At 51.1% G+C, this 14,581-nt stretch overlaps 2 protein-coding genes across 2 annotated transcripts; both read right to left on the bottom strand.

The window, feature by feature from the left end:
• Positions 1-924: 924 nt before the first annotated feature.
• Positions 925-1,890, bottom strand: LOC143840530 (olfactory receptor 52K2-like). Its single transcript, XM_077344143.1, has one exon. The coding sequence runs from the start codon at positions 1,888-1,890 to the stop codon at positions 925-927; it is 966 nt and encodes a 321-aa protein (XP_077200258.1).
• Positions 1,891-8,387: 6,497 nt separating this feature from the next.
• LOC143840575 (olfactory receptor 51G2-like) lies at positions 8,388-9,764 on the bottom strand. Its single transcript, XM_077344187.1, has one exon. The coding sequence runs from the start codon at positions 9,762-9,764 to the stop codon at positions 8,814-8,816; it is 951 nt and encodes a 316-aa protein (XP_077200302.1). The 3' UTR covers positions 8,388-8,813.
• Positions 9,765-14,581: the final 4,817 nt, after the last annotated feature.

The following is a 14,581-nucleotide window of genomic DNA, read 5'->3' as shown; positions in this document are numbered from 1 at the left end:
ACCCCTATGGGGGTAATCGACCCTTTTCCTGGGGAGGCCGAGTCCTCCGCCGCCACTGTGGTGGTGGTGATGGTGGCGGCCTCAACGATGCAAAGACTCCTCATGATGAGACGGAGTAAAAGCTGGGTGCCCCGGACAGATCGTCCCTCCTGGGGAGGCAGGGCACGGAGCACAGAGGACGAGCGGCTCACTGGCACCTGCAGTCAAGCAGTTGCTCTCCAGGGGAGGCTGCAACGATCCTGACCTCCGTGTCAACATTATGTCTGCAGTGGGGGTAGTCCACCTGTGGTCCTCCAGATGTTCATGGACTACAATTCCCATGAGCCCCTGCCAGCGTTGGCTCATGGGAATTGTAGTCCATGAGCATCTGGAGGACCACAGGTGGACTACCCCTGCAGTAGACAGAGATTAGATGTTCTTCAAAGTAACAGCTCTTTATTCAGTTCAAACAGCAACTAAACACCAGAGAGGAAACCTAGTCTGCACACAATAGATAATGCACTTCCAATGCACTTTCGAAGTAGATTTTCCTGTTCCGCACAGGAAAATCCAGCTGCCAAAGCACATTGAAAGTGCATTATCCTGTGTGTGCAGAATGGGCCCAGGAAGAACCACAAACTTCTCTACGGTTTGCTGCGCCCACCAAAGAGCCTGACGGGTTCTGTTGTTGTTATGTGCGAAGTCGTGTCCGGGTTCTAAACAGGCCCAATTCCTGGGTCCATAAAATCTCCTAATCAGAGTCTCTGACTGGTTGATTTACAATCCCTCGTTTGCATCGTGGTCTGAATGAGCCGCACGTGGCTTACATACACGACCGTGGGCAGGTCAAGGCCTGAGAGCCAGGAAAGGCAGCACCTTGCTGAGAAAACAGCCCAGAAGAGGGGCGAATCCAGAGGTCCTTTGGGGGCAACATTCAGGTTGCCTTTATTTCCCAGTTCTGGTGTCACGAGGAGAGGGGAACCTGAAGACCCTCAGGGCAGCTTCTCGGATCTTTTTTGTCCTCACTCCGTAGATAACGGAGTTCATCATGGGTGGGACCAGGACGTAGATGTTGGCCACAAAGATGTGGACAGAGGGAGCCACGCTATGAAAGAACCGGTGGGTCAGAAAAGAGAAGAAAGCCGGCACGTAGAACACGAGGATCATGCAGACGTGGGAGCTGCAGGTGCCCAGGGATTTGAGCCGGGCCTCCTTCGAAGGGAGCCGGAAGACCGTCCGCAGGATCAGGACATAGGACAGGATGACCAGGCTGAAGTCCAGCCCTCCGGTCAGGAAGGCCACGGTCAGGCCATAGGCCCTGAGCCCCCGGGTGTCTGCACAGGTCAGCCTCACGAGGGCCATTAACTCGCAGTAGGTGTGGGAGATGACATTTCCCCTGCAGTACGGGAGCCCTTTCAGCAGGAAGGGGTGGGGGGAGAGTAGCACAGCTCCACGGATCATGACCAGAAGGCCTATCTTGGCAATGACGGATTTGGTCAAGATGCTGGCGTGCCTCAGTGGGTTGCAAATTGCCACATAACGGTCAAAAGCCATGGCGGCAAAGAACCCAGACTCCATGGTGGAGACGGAGTGGATCAGGAACACCTGGGCCAGGCAGGCATTGATGGGGATGACTCGGCGCTGAAACCAGAAGATGCTCAAGATTTTGGGCAAGGTGGTGGTAGAGATCACCAAGTCAGCCACGGCCAGCATGGACAGGAACAAGTACATGGGTTCATGGAGGCTCGGCATGGACCGGACAACCAGCAGGAGGAGGCAGTTCCCAAGAAGGGAGAGGATGTAGATGGAGCAGAAGGGGATGGAGATCCAGACATGGAAAGCTTCCAGCCCTGGGATCCCTGTGAGGATGAAGATGGAGGGGTGGAGAAAGGTCCAGTTAGCAGCAGACATGGTTCGCTCAGGGCGGGTGGTTCTGTCAGCTCTGAACTAGGGTCGTTCTCTTGGATCCTGGAAACAAGGGCATGGTTAGAAGAGTTACTGATCAGCTGAGGGGAGCAGCCATATTGGTATCCATCAGAGGAGGGAAGACGCCTAGAAGGGGGGTCCCAAGAACTGCTGTCGCTTACCCCTTGGGCCTGGAAGCCAGCCTATGCTTTCTGAGAGAGGTCTGAGTCCAGTCAGGCACCTGTAAGGCCAAGAATGTTTCCTTCAAGGGGGAAGCTTTCATGTCAGAAATCAGAATTTCCTCAGCCATTACTTATTGCTAGAGCACAGGATGGGGTGGGACCAATTGCCAGGCAGGGCTGGCTGGAGTGAAGATGGGCGAGATCCTGCGCCATCAGTGCTTCGGGTGACATTCGTGGCACCTCAAGCTTTCTGCGAAAAACCTTCCAGAGAATACTGTTTTGGCCACCAGGATCCCTGCCTCCCAACATCCCACACAAGGAGGGATCATAAGCGATGAGGAATAAGATCTCTGTCGACACCGCAGCTGACTTTGCCGTCAAACTCTGCCATTCTGCCTCTACCCATAACCCCTTCAGACGTGGCAACACCTTTAGGTGAAAAGTACAGCCATGGGTGGCATGCGCATGGCCCGGTATATGCTCACATCTTCATGGTTGACTTGGAGCAGTGCTCCCACCCGCTTGCACCTCTCTTAGACCTGCAAATCACTGATGACATTTTTATGGTTTGGCCACATGGTACAGAAGCCCTGGGCAGATTCCACCAGGCATTCAATGACTCTCTCCCCACAACCATCCCGACAACAAATCAGTCTATGCAAGAAAGACATTTTCTGGACACTGCTGTAAAAATGCACAATGGATGCAGAGAGACCACCTTATACCGGAAACCTACCGATGGGCAAACAGACCTGCTTGTCCCCAGCTATCACCCTAAGTACACCAAATGAATACAGATAGGCTCCAGACCACACCCGCTTCTGCTCCAGTCCCGCAGATAGAGATTTTTATCTGCGGGTTCTACAAAAACCTTTTTGGAACTTCCTCAAGAGGTGGTGGGTTTTTAAGCAGAGACTAGATAGACAGAAATGCTGGTTTTGTGTATGTGGTTGGTCAGAAGGGACTGCCTCTGAGCATGGCTCTTGCGGCCCTTTCTTGCTTGCCCAGGGAAATGCCAATTGCCACTTTGGGGTCAGAAGGCAAATTTCCCACAGACTAGACTGACCAGAGATTCTGGTTTTTTTTGGGGGGGGGATCACTTGGGCATGAAATTGGGGTCACTGTGGGTGGGCAGGTAGTTGTGAATTTCCTGCATAGTGCAGGGGGTTGGACTAGGTACCTTCCAACTATGATTCCATGATTCTATTAAATACCCATCTAATGAAGTTAAGAAACAAATTAACAAAGCCAGACTGGTACCCAGAGAAAACCTGTTACTGGACTGGCCCAAAAGGGGGTTGGACTAGATGACCCAGGAGATCCCTTCCAACTCTATTATTCTATGATTCTATGAAACAATCACAGAACACCACTAATGGTTACCTCCAGCTCTCGACTCAAAATAGTTCAATGAATCATCAGCGACTTACAACCTCTACTGGATAATGGCTGAATGATAATGCTCAGGAAGATGGAATTCCCTGGCCTTAACAGGGATACTGGCTTCTTCTCTCACTAAAAGTGCTAAGTCACTCAGTCCTCACCTATACCCAGAAATAGAATTTTGCCTTGTGGGGGGCACTGAACTTGGACCCAGTTCTCATATCTGTTGTTAATTCATGGCAATTTGCTGCTATTTCCATGTCTTACCAAATGTGATGTTCCAGTCTACGCTGTATTTATTGCTCGTTTACTTGTGCATCTTTGTTCTAATTAGACCTTCCAGAAGAAGAAGAAGAAGAAGAAGAAGAAGAGTTGGTTCTTATATGCTGCTGTTCCCTACCCGAAGGAGGCTCAAAGCGGCTTACAGTCGCCTTCCCATTCCTCTCCCCACTTCCAGGCAAGTTACCTCCAGGCAAGTAACCCCCCACGGATATGTAACATTTAAGGAAACATGTCCCAATCAGAAGGCGTGCGCTTCTGGATGTGCTGAGTGTCCCAGTTCCTGCTGAGGAGCTGAAGTTTGTTGACCTTTGGGTGAGGCTGGACTCCAACTTCTCCTCATGTCTGTTCCCTCCTGTACTTGTGTGCTTCTTCGGTTCCTGCCAATCTCAGCTTCTTTACATCTTTATGCATCTTTACAAGAGCCGGCTGGGTGTAGCAGTTAAGAGAGGCGGCTTCTAATCTGGAAAGCCGGGTTGATTCTCCCCTTCTCCTCCCCATGCAGCCAGCTGGGCTAGTCAAAGTCCCCTCAGAGCTGTTCTCACGGAGCAGTCTCTTTCAGAGGTCTCTCTCATCCGCACCTGCCTCACAGGATGTCTGTGGTGGGGAGAGGAAAGGGAAGGCGACTCCTTCAGGCAGGGAAAAGCGGGGTGGAAACCCCAACTCTTCTTCTACTCCAGCTGGCCCTTCCTGCCCACTGACCCCATCTCAGCCTCCGCCTGTGTGTAATGCTTGAGGATATGCTGTCTCTCTGTGTCTGAAAGGGTGTCTGTGCACCTGAATGGGTATCCTGGGAATAACACTGTTTGGTCTTACAGGACTGGACTCGAACTCTTTTCTGCCACTTCCCACCCACCTGGCTGCCAGCGTGAACCTCTCTTCTGGTGGGGTCTCAGGGGTGGCCTCCTGAGGTTTCCCTGGCGTTTCCTCCTGCCAGCAGAGCCACTGAGGGGGGCAGTAGGTGCTCGAGGTGGGAGACTCCCCAGCTCCTGTGGAAAGGGGGCAAGCCCACCCGAAAGGCATGTTCTAATGGCAGGACTGGGGCCACCCTGCTCAGCAGCACTCCCCGGAGGGGGCTCAGTGTGACCACAGGCACAGAAGCCGGGCATTCCCCCCTCCCAGTTTGCCCCCCACCCTACTGCGGAACCTGATCTCCCCCCCTTCTGCCGAGTGATGCTGGGCCTGCTGCAGACTCTCAGCTGGACCTACCTCACAGGGTGTTTGTGAGAAAGTGGGGAGGAAGAGGTTCTAAGCCATGTGGAAAGCCACCTGGGGAGAAAAAGAGAGTCTAAATAAATAAATTCCAGTGCAAGCAGCAGGGCCTCTGGATGCACGGAGGAGTCAGCCACTGAGTCTCCCTGGTTCTGTTCATATTTCCAAGGCTGCTCAGCCGACACGCACCCCTTCCCAGAACAGCAGCTACACATGGAGTACTCCCTCCCCCGTTAAGGGGGGCTGGGAGGGTCCTTCTCCTGCTCTCACCTGCTCCTGTGTCAGCAGAAGAGGAGAACGTGTCCTCCTGGCCGCGGCCAGATCGATGGCAGGAGAGAGTCCAGGGAAACAGGTGGGCAGCTGTTTTGTAAGGAAGCTTTATGCCTATTGCTGGGGCAGAGGGGAATAGCCTGCAGGATGGCACAACTGGCTGAGAATAGCCACACACACACACACACTGAATGCAAGTAGGCATTCTGGTTGGAGGGGAGGGGAGAGAAGAGCTAGCAGGAAGAGATCCTGACCTAGATGGGTCACCCCCAGCCCCACCTCTTCAGGTCTTGGGAGCTGAGCAAGGCTGAGCCTGGCTAGGACTTGGATGGGAGACTCCAAGGGAGGAGATCCAGGATGCACCGAAAGTCATAGTAAACTACCTCTGGCCATTTCTTGCCTTGAAAACCTCTGCAGGGTCTGCCACTTTATTTATGTATTATTTCATAATTTATGTATTACTTCCCTATCAGAGAAGCTGTTCAAGGGGCACCTGCTGTCACAGCTGAGCAGGAAGGGACCTCTGACCTCAACTGCCGGCCTCAACCAAATGCCTGGCCAAAGAGCTCCTTCTTGCAGGCCCTCAGCTCGTCCTGGAGCTCATTCCACCAGGCCTGGGCCAGGACCGAAAAAGACCTGGATCCGGTCAAGACCATGTATGTCTCCTGAGGACCTCCAACAAATTAGCACCCACAGAGCACCAAGCCCTGCAATGGGCATAAAGCAGTAGGAGGTCCCTCAGATATGTGGGGCTCAGACCGTGGATGGCCTTAGAGGTCAGAACCAGAACCTTGAGCTTGATTTGGAACATGACCGGCAACCAATGCAGCTGCCTCAGCACAGGCTGGATGGGGGCCCTCCACGATGTCCCTGGGAGGACCCTAGCACCAGCTGCCATTCTGGGTCAAGGCCAAGTAGAGCGAGTTACAGAAGTCAATCCTGGGGGTGACCATTGCAAGGATGACTGTGGATAAGTGCTTCGGGAACAGAGAGGGTGCTGGTAGCTTCACCTGGAGTAGATGGGGAAACATGGGGGCTACTCTTGATAAGGAGGTGTCAGGAATCACCCCCAGATTCCTGGTAACCCAAGTCAAGGGGCCCCACCAGAGTAAGCCTGATGCCCCCAGGGATGTGCCTCAACTGAACTGAGCTCCGTCTTGCAGGCTCTGTGGGACTGAGACAGTTCTGTCAGGGCCCTCGGCTCTTCTGGGAGCTCATTCCACCAGGCTGGGGCCAGGACTGAAAAGGCCCTGGCCCTGGCTGAGGCCAAGCGCACTTCCCGTGGTCCAGGGATCACCATCCTCTTTGAATCCACAGAGCAGAGTGCCCCGCAAAGGGCATAGGGAGATAGACAGCCCCAGACTACAAATGGCCTTGAAGGTCAAAGCCAGAACCTTGGACTCGATCCGTCATACAACCGGCAACCAGTGCAGCTGCCGTAAAACCAGCTCTCCATGACTGATTGATATATTATTCGTTTATTTTGTTACAATAATATACCGCCCTCCCCTGGGGTTCATGGCGGTTTACATGGAACGTGAGGAATTATACATTGAACTCAGTTTTGCCAAGGAGCTAGAATACAACAACGCTAACGGAACGGTCAAGGACAGGAAGGCCTGGAGGATGGGGTTGTCCATGGGGTCGCGATGGGTCGGACACGACTTCGCATCTAACAACAACAAAACGATAACGGCAGTAACAAAAGACAACAGTTCAACAAACTCCTAATCAGACAGGCCCATGGAGTAGATTCGGATACATGGATTCCAGGGAGGGGGGGTTCAGAGGCCCAGCAGGTGGTGTAGATTCTGGCTGACCCAGTGGAGGAACTCCCTTTTGCAAGCCCTGCAGAACTACTGCTTTAGGTCCCGCAGGGCCCTGATCTCCTGGAGCTCATTCTACCAGGTGGGGGACAGGAGAGAGAAGGCTCTGGCCCAGGTCGAGGTCAAGCGGGCTTCTTTTAGGCCAGGGATCACCAGCCGGTTGGTGGTGGTGGAGTGCAAGGCTCTTTGAGGGGCATAGGCAGAAAGGCCGTCCCTCGGGTACACTGGGACCTGACCGTGTATGGCCTTGAAGGTGATAACCAAGACCTTAAGGCTGACCCGGAATTCGACCGGAAGCCAGCTCAGCTGTTGGAGGATGGGCTGACTGTGGGACCTCCATGGTGTTGCTGTGAGGACCCTGGCAGCTGCGTTTTGGACCACCTGTCGTTTCCGGGTCAAGGTTAAGGGCAGGCCTGCGTAGAGCGAGCTGCAGAAGTCCGGTCTAGAGGTGACCATCACATAGATCACAGTGGCCAGGTGTTCCGGGGCCATATAGAAGTATGGCTTGGCGAAGGTGGTAGAATGCCAGCCTCATGACCTGGCCTTCCATTGAGAGGGAAGTTCCTGTGAGAACCCTCACCACTGCATCCTGTTCCAGTTGCAACTTCCAGGTCAAGGACGAGGGCAGGCCCACATTAGCAAGTCACAGCAGTCTAGACTGGAGGTGACCATTGCATGGATCACTGTGGGTAGGTGGTCCTGAGAGTAGCCTCGCTTGCCAAAGGTGGGAAAACACCACTTGGGCTACTTCTGTGACCCCATTGTTAGGGAGGTGTCGAAGGGATCACTAAGAGTTTCCCAAGGGAATTCCTACATGGAAACACCAACTGGGCCATCAAGAACAAGGCCCTCCTTAATGCTCAACCATCTAAATGTTTTAATGTGAACATTTGTTTGTCATATGATTGGACTATTTTATTGACCAATGACACCCGCCCCAAGCTTCACTGGAAGGGCAGGTCATAAGAACACAGCATCTTTTTATCATTTCTTATGAACAGTGTGGTTATATTTATACTTTAATGTATATTGGCTGCCACAGCATATATCAACAAGAAAACATCTTTCAAACACCGTTGAAAGCATCCCAGTGAGGAAGCCAGTGGATCACCGTTTCAGTCAGTCCTGGCTCTGGTGGCCTTTTTGTTAGGGAACTACAGTGGGGCGATCTTCTCAGTGCTAGGAGTAGCTGGTGTGGCTGGAGAGGAATATTGCGAGGGGGGAAACGGAGGAGGCCCTCGTGCTTCCTCTTCCATCCTGGCCTCAACACCCTTCTGCATATCCTGACAGGGCCCGGATCTCAGTCAACTGGGGTCAACTGGATTTCTCTGGGGTCGGGGATTATAATATTGGTGCATAAAACATTGGATTTGGATTCAAGGAATCTTGAAGTATTATTAACCACTCTCTGTAGCAAACTAATAGGAAGATATTCCTTAGCAAAGTGTACTAAATATATTATTGTTTGTTTTAGAGTAAAAACTGAAGGAGTGTTGTATGTTTTCTTCAGCACTTCCTTTTCTTTGGCTGCTCCGTGAAGCAGGATGCTGGGCTAGATGGACTATTGGTCTGATCCAGCAGGGCTCTTCTGAGGTTTTTAGGCTATTGAGATGGTCCCAGCATCTTCCTTCAGGCACGCTACGGTTCCCAGTCCCTCCATTAATGCAGCTAGAGACCTCTGGCGCTCACTAACGAATCTGTTGAATTCCACTTTGGAGAAAAGTCAGCTCTGGTCTCATGACTTTGAGCCTGCCTCTCTGGGTCCAGGAAGGAATTCTTAGGCAGGCCTCCTTCCCTTGGAGAAGCTCTGGATGATCCTGGCCCGTATCTGCTTGGTTTTCACACTGTACACCACTGGGTTCATGAGGGGGGGCACCATGAGGTAAACGTAGCCCATGAGGACACGGACCAGAAGCGGGGAGTTCTTCCCGAACCTGTGAATCACGGACAAGCCAATCATGGGCATGTAGAACAGCAAGACAGCACAGAGGTGGGACACGCAGGTGTTCAAGGCCCGCAGGCGCTCTGCCCGCGAGGCGATGCCCAGCACGGTCTTGAGGATCATGCCGTAGGAGAAGACGATAAGGACCGCGTCTGCCGCTACGGAGGCCACAATGACAAACATGCCATAAATGACGTTGGCGGTGATATCTGAGCAAGCCAGCTTCATCACTTCCTGGTGCAGGCAGTAAGAGTGGAAGAGGAGGTTGGCCTTGCAGTAGTGGTGCCTTCGGAGGAGAAGGGGCAACGGGACGATCAAGACCATGCCTCTCAGCACGAAAGCGAGTCCCATCCTCCCTATCCTTGGCAGGGTTAGGATGGAGGCATACCTCAGAGGGCTGCGAATGGCCACCATGCGGTCAAAGGCCATGGCCAAGAGCACTGAGGATTCCACAACAGAAAGCAGATGGATGCAGAACAGCTGGGCAAAGCAGGCGTGCAGGCTGATTTCTCTGGCATCGAACCAAAAGATGCCCAGGATGGTCGGCATGGTGGAGAAGGACAGGCCCAGGTCTGTGAGCGCCAACATGGAGAGGAAAGCATACATGGGTTCATGGAGGCTTCTGTCTGTTCTAATGAGGAACAAGATCATGGTGTTCCCCAGAACTGAGACCGCGTACATGGAGAAGAAAGGAATGGAAACCCAGATGTGGTTGCCTTCCATGCCGGGAATACCGGTCAAGCAGACGACTGAAGGGCTGGCATGGGTGGTGTTGCGGAGTGACATGAGGGGCAGGGAGGTCTGAAGAGAACCCTGTAGGTTAGGGCCCCAAATAACCTGAACTCTGGATATCTAAAGGTCAAGAGATGCCAGGCGTGGAAGCGACTGCCTTGGAGGCCGCGGGGTGGAATATTCAGAGTAAAGCAGCAGCCTCTAAACTGGAAAACCTGGTTGGATTCCCCACTCCTCCTTCGCATGCAGCCAGCTGGGTGACCTTGGGCAAGTCACAGTTCTCTCAGAGCTCTCTCATCCTCACTTACTGCACAGAGCTCCTGTTGCATGGGGAGAGGCAATTGTAAGCCACTCTGAGACTCCTTCAAGACTTAAAAAGCAGGGAATGGGTCTTCTTTGGACGAGGTGGAAGCTCTCAGAAGCCGGTTTATGAGGTCCAGCCTTCCTTAATTTCTCCAGAAGATATTAACCCTGAAAGAGGAATACAAAAGACAGGAAATACAGACCGATATGCCTGGACTGAAAATGTTTTAAACATTGACTATCAGAAAATTTGCTGCTGTCTGTTTAATGTTTCGTCTCATATTTAGGTTCAATAAATCTCATTTTCAGAGAATCAAAATAACACACAGCACCTGTGCAGATTTTGTGCAGGTAAAGCAGGCTTCTATCCCTATTGTGCAAATTACGCAAACTGGCGCATTCATCGGGACACAAGACAAGGAGCTCTGTGGGACAACCACGTGCCGCCTCCTCTTCCCTTTGGACTGTGCATAGACTGTGGGCTGAGGCACATGTGGTAGGCCAGGCAACCACCAGAGTCCTGTCCAAGGAGAGTGGACTGAAACGGTCCAAAATCGGGAGATTTTCTCTACAAAGAAACTCACCCAGGCTCCACAGCTAATATCCAGTTGAGTAATTTTGGATGATCCTTTGCTCAAGTATGTCAGGAATCAAATCATCATCATTTTAAATAATTGAACTACTGTCATGTCATAAGCATTCAAAAGTTTCTTCTAAGATGCTCTTGATGCCTTGTCACGGGTTTTCTACCAAGCTTGCTCTAGCTGTCTCAGCTCCCGTTTCCATTCATGCAACTCTGATGCATCCCATGGAGCTGTCTTGGACAGGAGTGGAGGGGGCTTGGCACATCAACTGAGCCATGGGGGGGGGGGGGTTGGATCCTGCAGAGCATTCCAGGAACCAGTCAGATCCATGATCCATGAATCTCCTTGGGTGAGCATAAATCTGTTCTCTGCCTGTACAGGGAGGGAGAGGGGTATTGTTCCGAGCCTTAGGGGCAAAGTGGTCTAACCACGGCACGCAAAAGAACAGAGAACCTAGGAGAAGCCCTGTTGGACCAGGCCAATAGCCCATCCAGCCCAACACACTGGGTTTAAACTACAAGTACAACGATATAGGCTCGATATCAGGAAAAAAATGTTCACAGTCAGAGTAGTTCAGCAGTGGAATAGGCTGCCTAAGGAGGTGGTGAGCTCCCCCTCACTGGCAGTCTTCAAGCAAAGGTTGGATACACACTTTTCTTGGATGCTTTAGGATGCTTAGGGCTGATCCTGCGTTGAGCAGGGGGTTGGACTAGATGGCCTGTATGGCCCCTTCCAACTCTATGATTCTATGATTACACAGGGGCCAAACCCCAGGGGCCATCGGGAGGCCCACCAGCAGGGCCAGAACTCCTGGAGCTCTCCTACCAAGCCCTTCCAAGCACCAGGAAGACAGAGCATCCCTCCCCCAAACATAAGAGGAGCCCATCTGGGTCAGGCCAAGGGCCCACCCAGTTCAACATGCTGTGCCACTTAGGGGCCAAGACCCAGGGGCCATCAGGAAGTCCTCCCAGTTTATTTATTGATTGATTACATTTTTAGATCACCCTTCCAAGAAACTCAGGGCGGGCAGTTTACATACTAATAGAAACACACAATATATTTCTAGCTACAAATATTCCCCTAGGAATTTAAAATCAATAAAAATTTAAAACCATTTCCTATTTGTTCCTATCCTTTATTGGCCAGCAACATCCCCTTTCTTTTCACAGTGAGGGTGGAAGAAAATGCCAACATTTTGGATATTTTGGCATTGCAGATGTATGTTTGAATGTGGAGGGAGGCCAGGCATGTTAATGGCTCCTGGGGGTCAGCCGTGGGTCCAGCAGAAGAACTCCCCCTCACCAAGCAGGTGTGGACCTGGCCACTACTTGGAAGTCCAGGACAGCCATGCAGGGGCAGGCAACGCCCACCCACCTCTGAGGGTCTCTTTTTTACCTTGAAAACTCCTTCTCCTTGAGGCGGCTGTGATGTGAGGGCACTTTGCAGCCCCAAGGATAGAGACGGTGGGCGTGGACGGCTGGGCTTCCCGTAGCTAAGGCTTTGGCTCAGCACCTGCAGGCATCCATCGCCGAGCAAGCAGTCCAGGGCTCTCCATGGTGGTTGCAGGAGGCAAGGTGGGGCTTCAGCACCCTCGAAGGTGGAGAGGGAGGGAGAGACGCAGCACAGGCCTTATGAAGCTCCCCCTTGGTGGCTGCGCAAGCGTCAACTCTCCCAGCAGGCCGCTCAGTCCGTGGACTGCCAGCCTCCCCGGGGAGACAGAGAGGCAGGATGTATAATTGTGGCACCTGTGACCCCACAGACAAAGTTCACTCTAATTCCCCCCCCCCCCCCCACACACACACACACACACGCTGAGCGGAGCAGGTCACATCCTGAACACAATAGAACCGTTAGATTCAAGTGGGTAGACCCTGTTGGTCTGAAGGAGCACAATAAAATCAGAGTCCAGGAGCACCTTTAAGACCAACAAAGATTTATTCAGGGCGTGACCATTCTTAGTCTGACGAAGAGTGCTTGCATTTGAAAGCTCACAGCTTGAATAAATCTTGGTTGGTCTTATTAAAGGTGTTCCTGGACTCTGGTTTTACAATATGACCACTGTAAGCTCAAAATGGGCCTCAGGCACTGCAGGACCCTGCGTGGCTCCAGACTGCGGCCGAGTTGGCTGGGCAGGGGGAAGGTCTAAAAATTGAATGAATGAATGAAAGAATGATCAATTAATTAATTCATCAATCAATCTTAATTAATAACTATGCAAGCCAACTTAATGGTGTTTCAGCTTCATCACACCCTATGTGGCTGTTAAAGACAATGGGAAATATTTGTTGTTGTTAGGTGCGAAGTCGTGTCCGACCCATCGCGACCCCATGGACAATGATCCTCCAGGCCTTCCTGTCCTCTACCATTCCCTGGAGTCCATTTAAGTTTGCACCTACTGCTTCAGTGACTCCATCCAGCCACCTCATTCTCTGTCGTCCCCTTCTTCTTTTGCCCTCGATCGCTCCCAGCACTAGGCTCTTCTCCAGGGAGTCCTTTCTTCTCATGAGGTGGCCAAAGTATTTGAGTTTCATCTTCAGGATCTGGCCTTCTAAGGAGCAGTCAGGGCTGATCTCCTCTAGGACTGACCGGTTTGTTCGCCTTGCAGTCCAAGGGACCCACAAGAGTCTTCTCCAGCACCAGAGTTCAAAAGCCTCAATTCTTTGACACTCGGCCTTCCTTATGGTCCAACTTTCGCAGCCATACATTGCAACTGGGAAGACCATAGCCTTGACTAGACGCACTTTTGTTGGCAGGGTGATGTCTCTGCTTTTTAGGATGCTGTCTAGATTTGCCATAGCTTTCCTCTCCAGGAGCAAGCGTCTTTTAATTTCTTTACTGCAGTCCCCATCTGCAGTGATCTTAGAGCCCAGGAAAATAAAATCTGTCACTACCTCCATTTCTTCCCCATCTATTTGCCAGGAATTGAGAGAGACGGATGCCATGATCTTTGTTTATCCGCTACCTTGATATTGTGTTTTAATTATGTTTGTAATTGGTTTTATGGGATTTTATTGTTTTTATGAATCTCTGTAAACTGCCTCAAGACGTTTGAGAGTGGCAGTATCTAAATATAAAAATAAATAAATAAATAAATAAATAAAGATGTATTATGAGAGCGGCAGGTGGTAGATGGATGGATGGATGGATGGATGGATGGATGGATGGATGGATGGATGGATGGATGGATGGATGGATGGATGGATGGATGGATGGATGGATGGACCCCACCTGGAGTACTGTGTGCAGTTCTGGAGGCCTAACGTCAAAATGGACATGGTCAAAATTGAGAGTGCGCAGAGGAGAGCAATGAGGATGATCCAGGGTTAGAAACTATCAATGAAGCAGACTGAAATAAATGAAAATAATTTTTATTAGGAGAGCAATTTAACAAATTTGCACACAAAATTAAACTAAACAGAAACACGAGATCAGAAACAGTAGTGTTGAGAGGGTGTGACAGGGAAATATAAGGGGGAAAGTATCAAGTATAGCTACCATCTCAATGTAAATAAGTTTGTATAAGAAACAACCAGCATCTCTGGGGAAAGCTGAAGGCTACAAGTACACAGGATTGTGCATATTGGATCCAAGAACAAAGGCACACAGAAGGTTTCTGAAGGTTTGCTTAAATAGCCAGAAGAGTATCCTGACATTGAGGTTGGGTGGTTAGCCTGTAAAACAATATACTTGAACTGTATAATGAAGAAGCTAGAAGGCGTGTGATGGTCTTGTTCGGTTGGAACAAAACCTTGGGTGAAACTCTAGTGATTTCTCAGAACAGAACAATACCTGTGATTGCCCTGAGTGGATCCTTAATTATTTTCCCAGGAAAGGAGATCAAGCCCTATGAAGAAAGGCTGAGGGATTTGGGAATGCTCATCCTGGAGAAGAGGAGGCTGAGAGGGGACAGACTTGCACTCTTTACTGGTCTGTAGAAGGATAAGGTCCCCCCATGTAACAGAGACACAGAGCAAGGTCTCTTGA

The sequence above is a fragment of the Paroedura picta genome, chromosome 6, assembly GCF_049243985.1.
Source record: "Paroedura picta isolate Pp20150507F chromosome 6, Ppicta_v3.0, whole genome shotgun sequence".
Classification (NCBI taxonomy): domain Eukaryota; kingdom Metazoa; phylum Chordata; class Lepidosauria; order Squamata; family Gekkonidae; genus Paroedura; species Paroedura picta.
Note: the sequence above shows the minus strand (reverse complement) of the source record. Positions and strands in the feature narration are given on the sequence as shown.

Bases quoted from the DNA above. Each gene is read 5' to 3' on its own strand.
- LOC143840530 (XM_077344143.1), bottom strand. From the start codon at position 1,890: ATGTCTGCTGCTAACTGGACCTTTCTCCACCCCTCCATCTTCATCCTC.
- LOC143840575 (XM_077344187.1), bottom strand. From the start codon at position 9,764: ATGTCACTCCGCAACACCACCCATGCCAGCCCTTCAGTCGTCTGCTTG.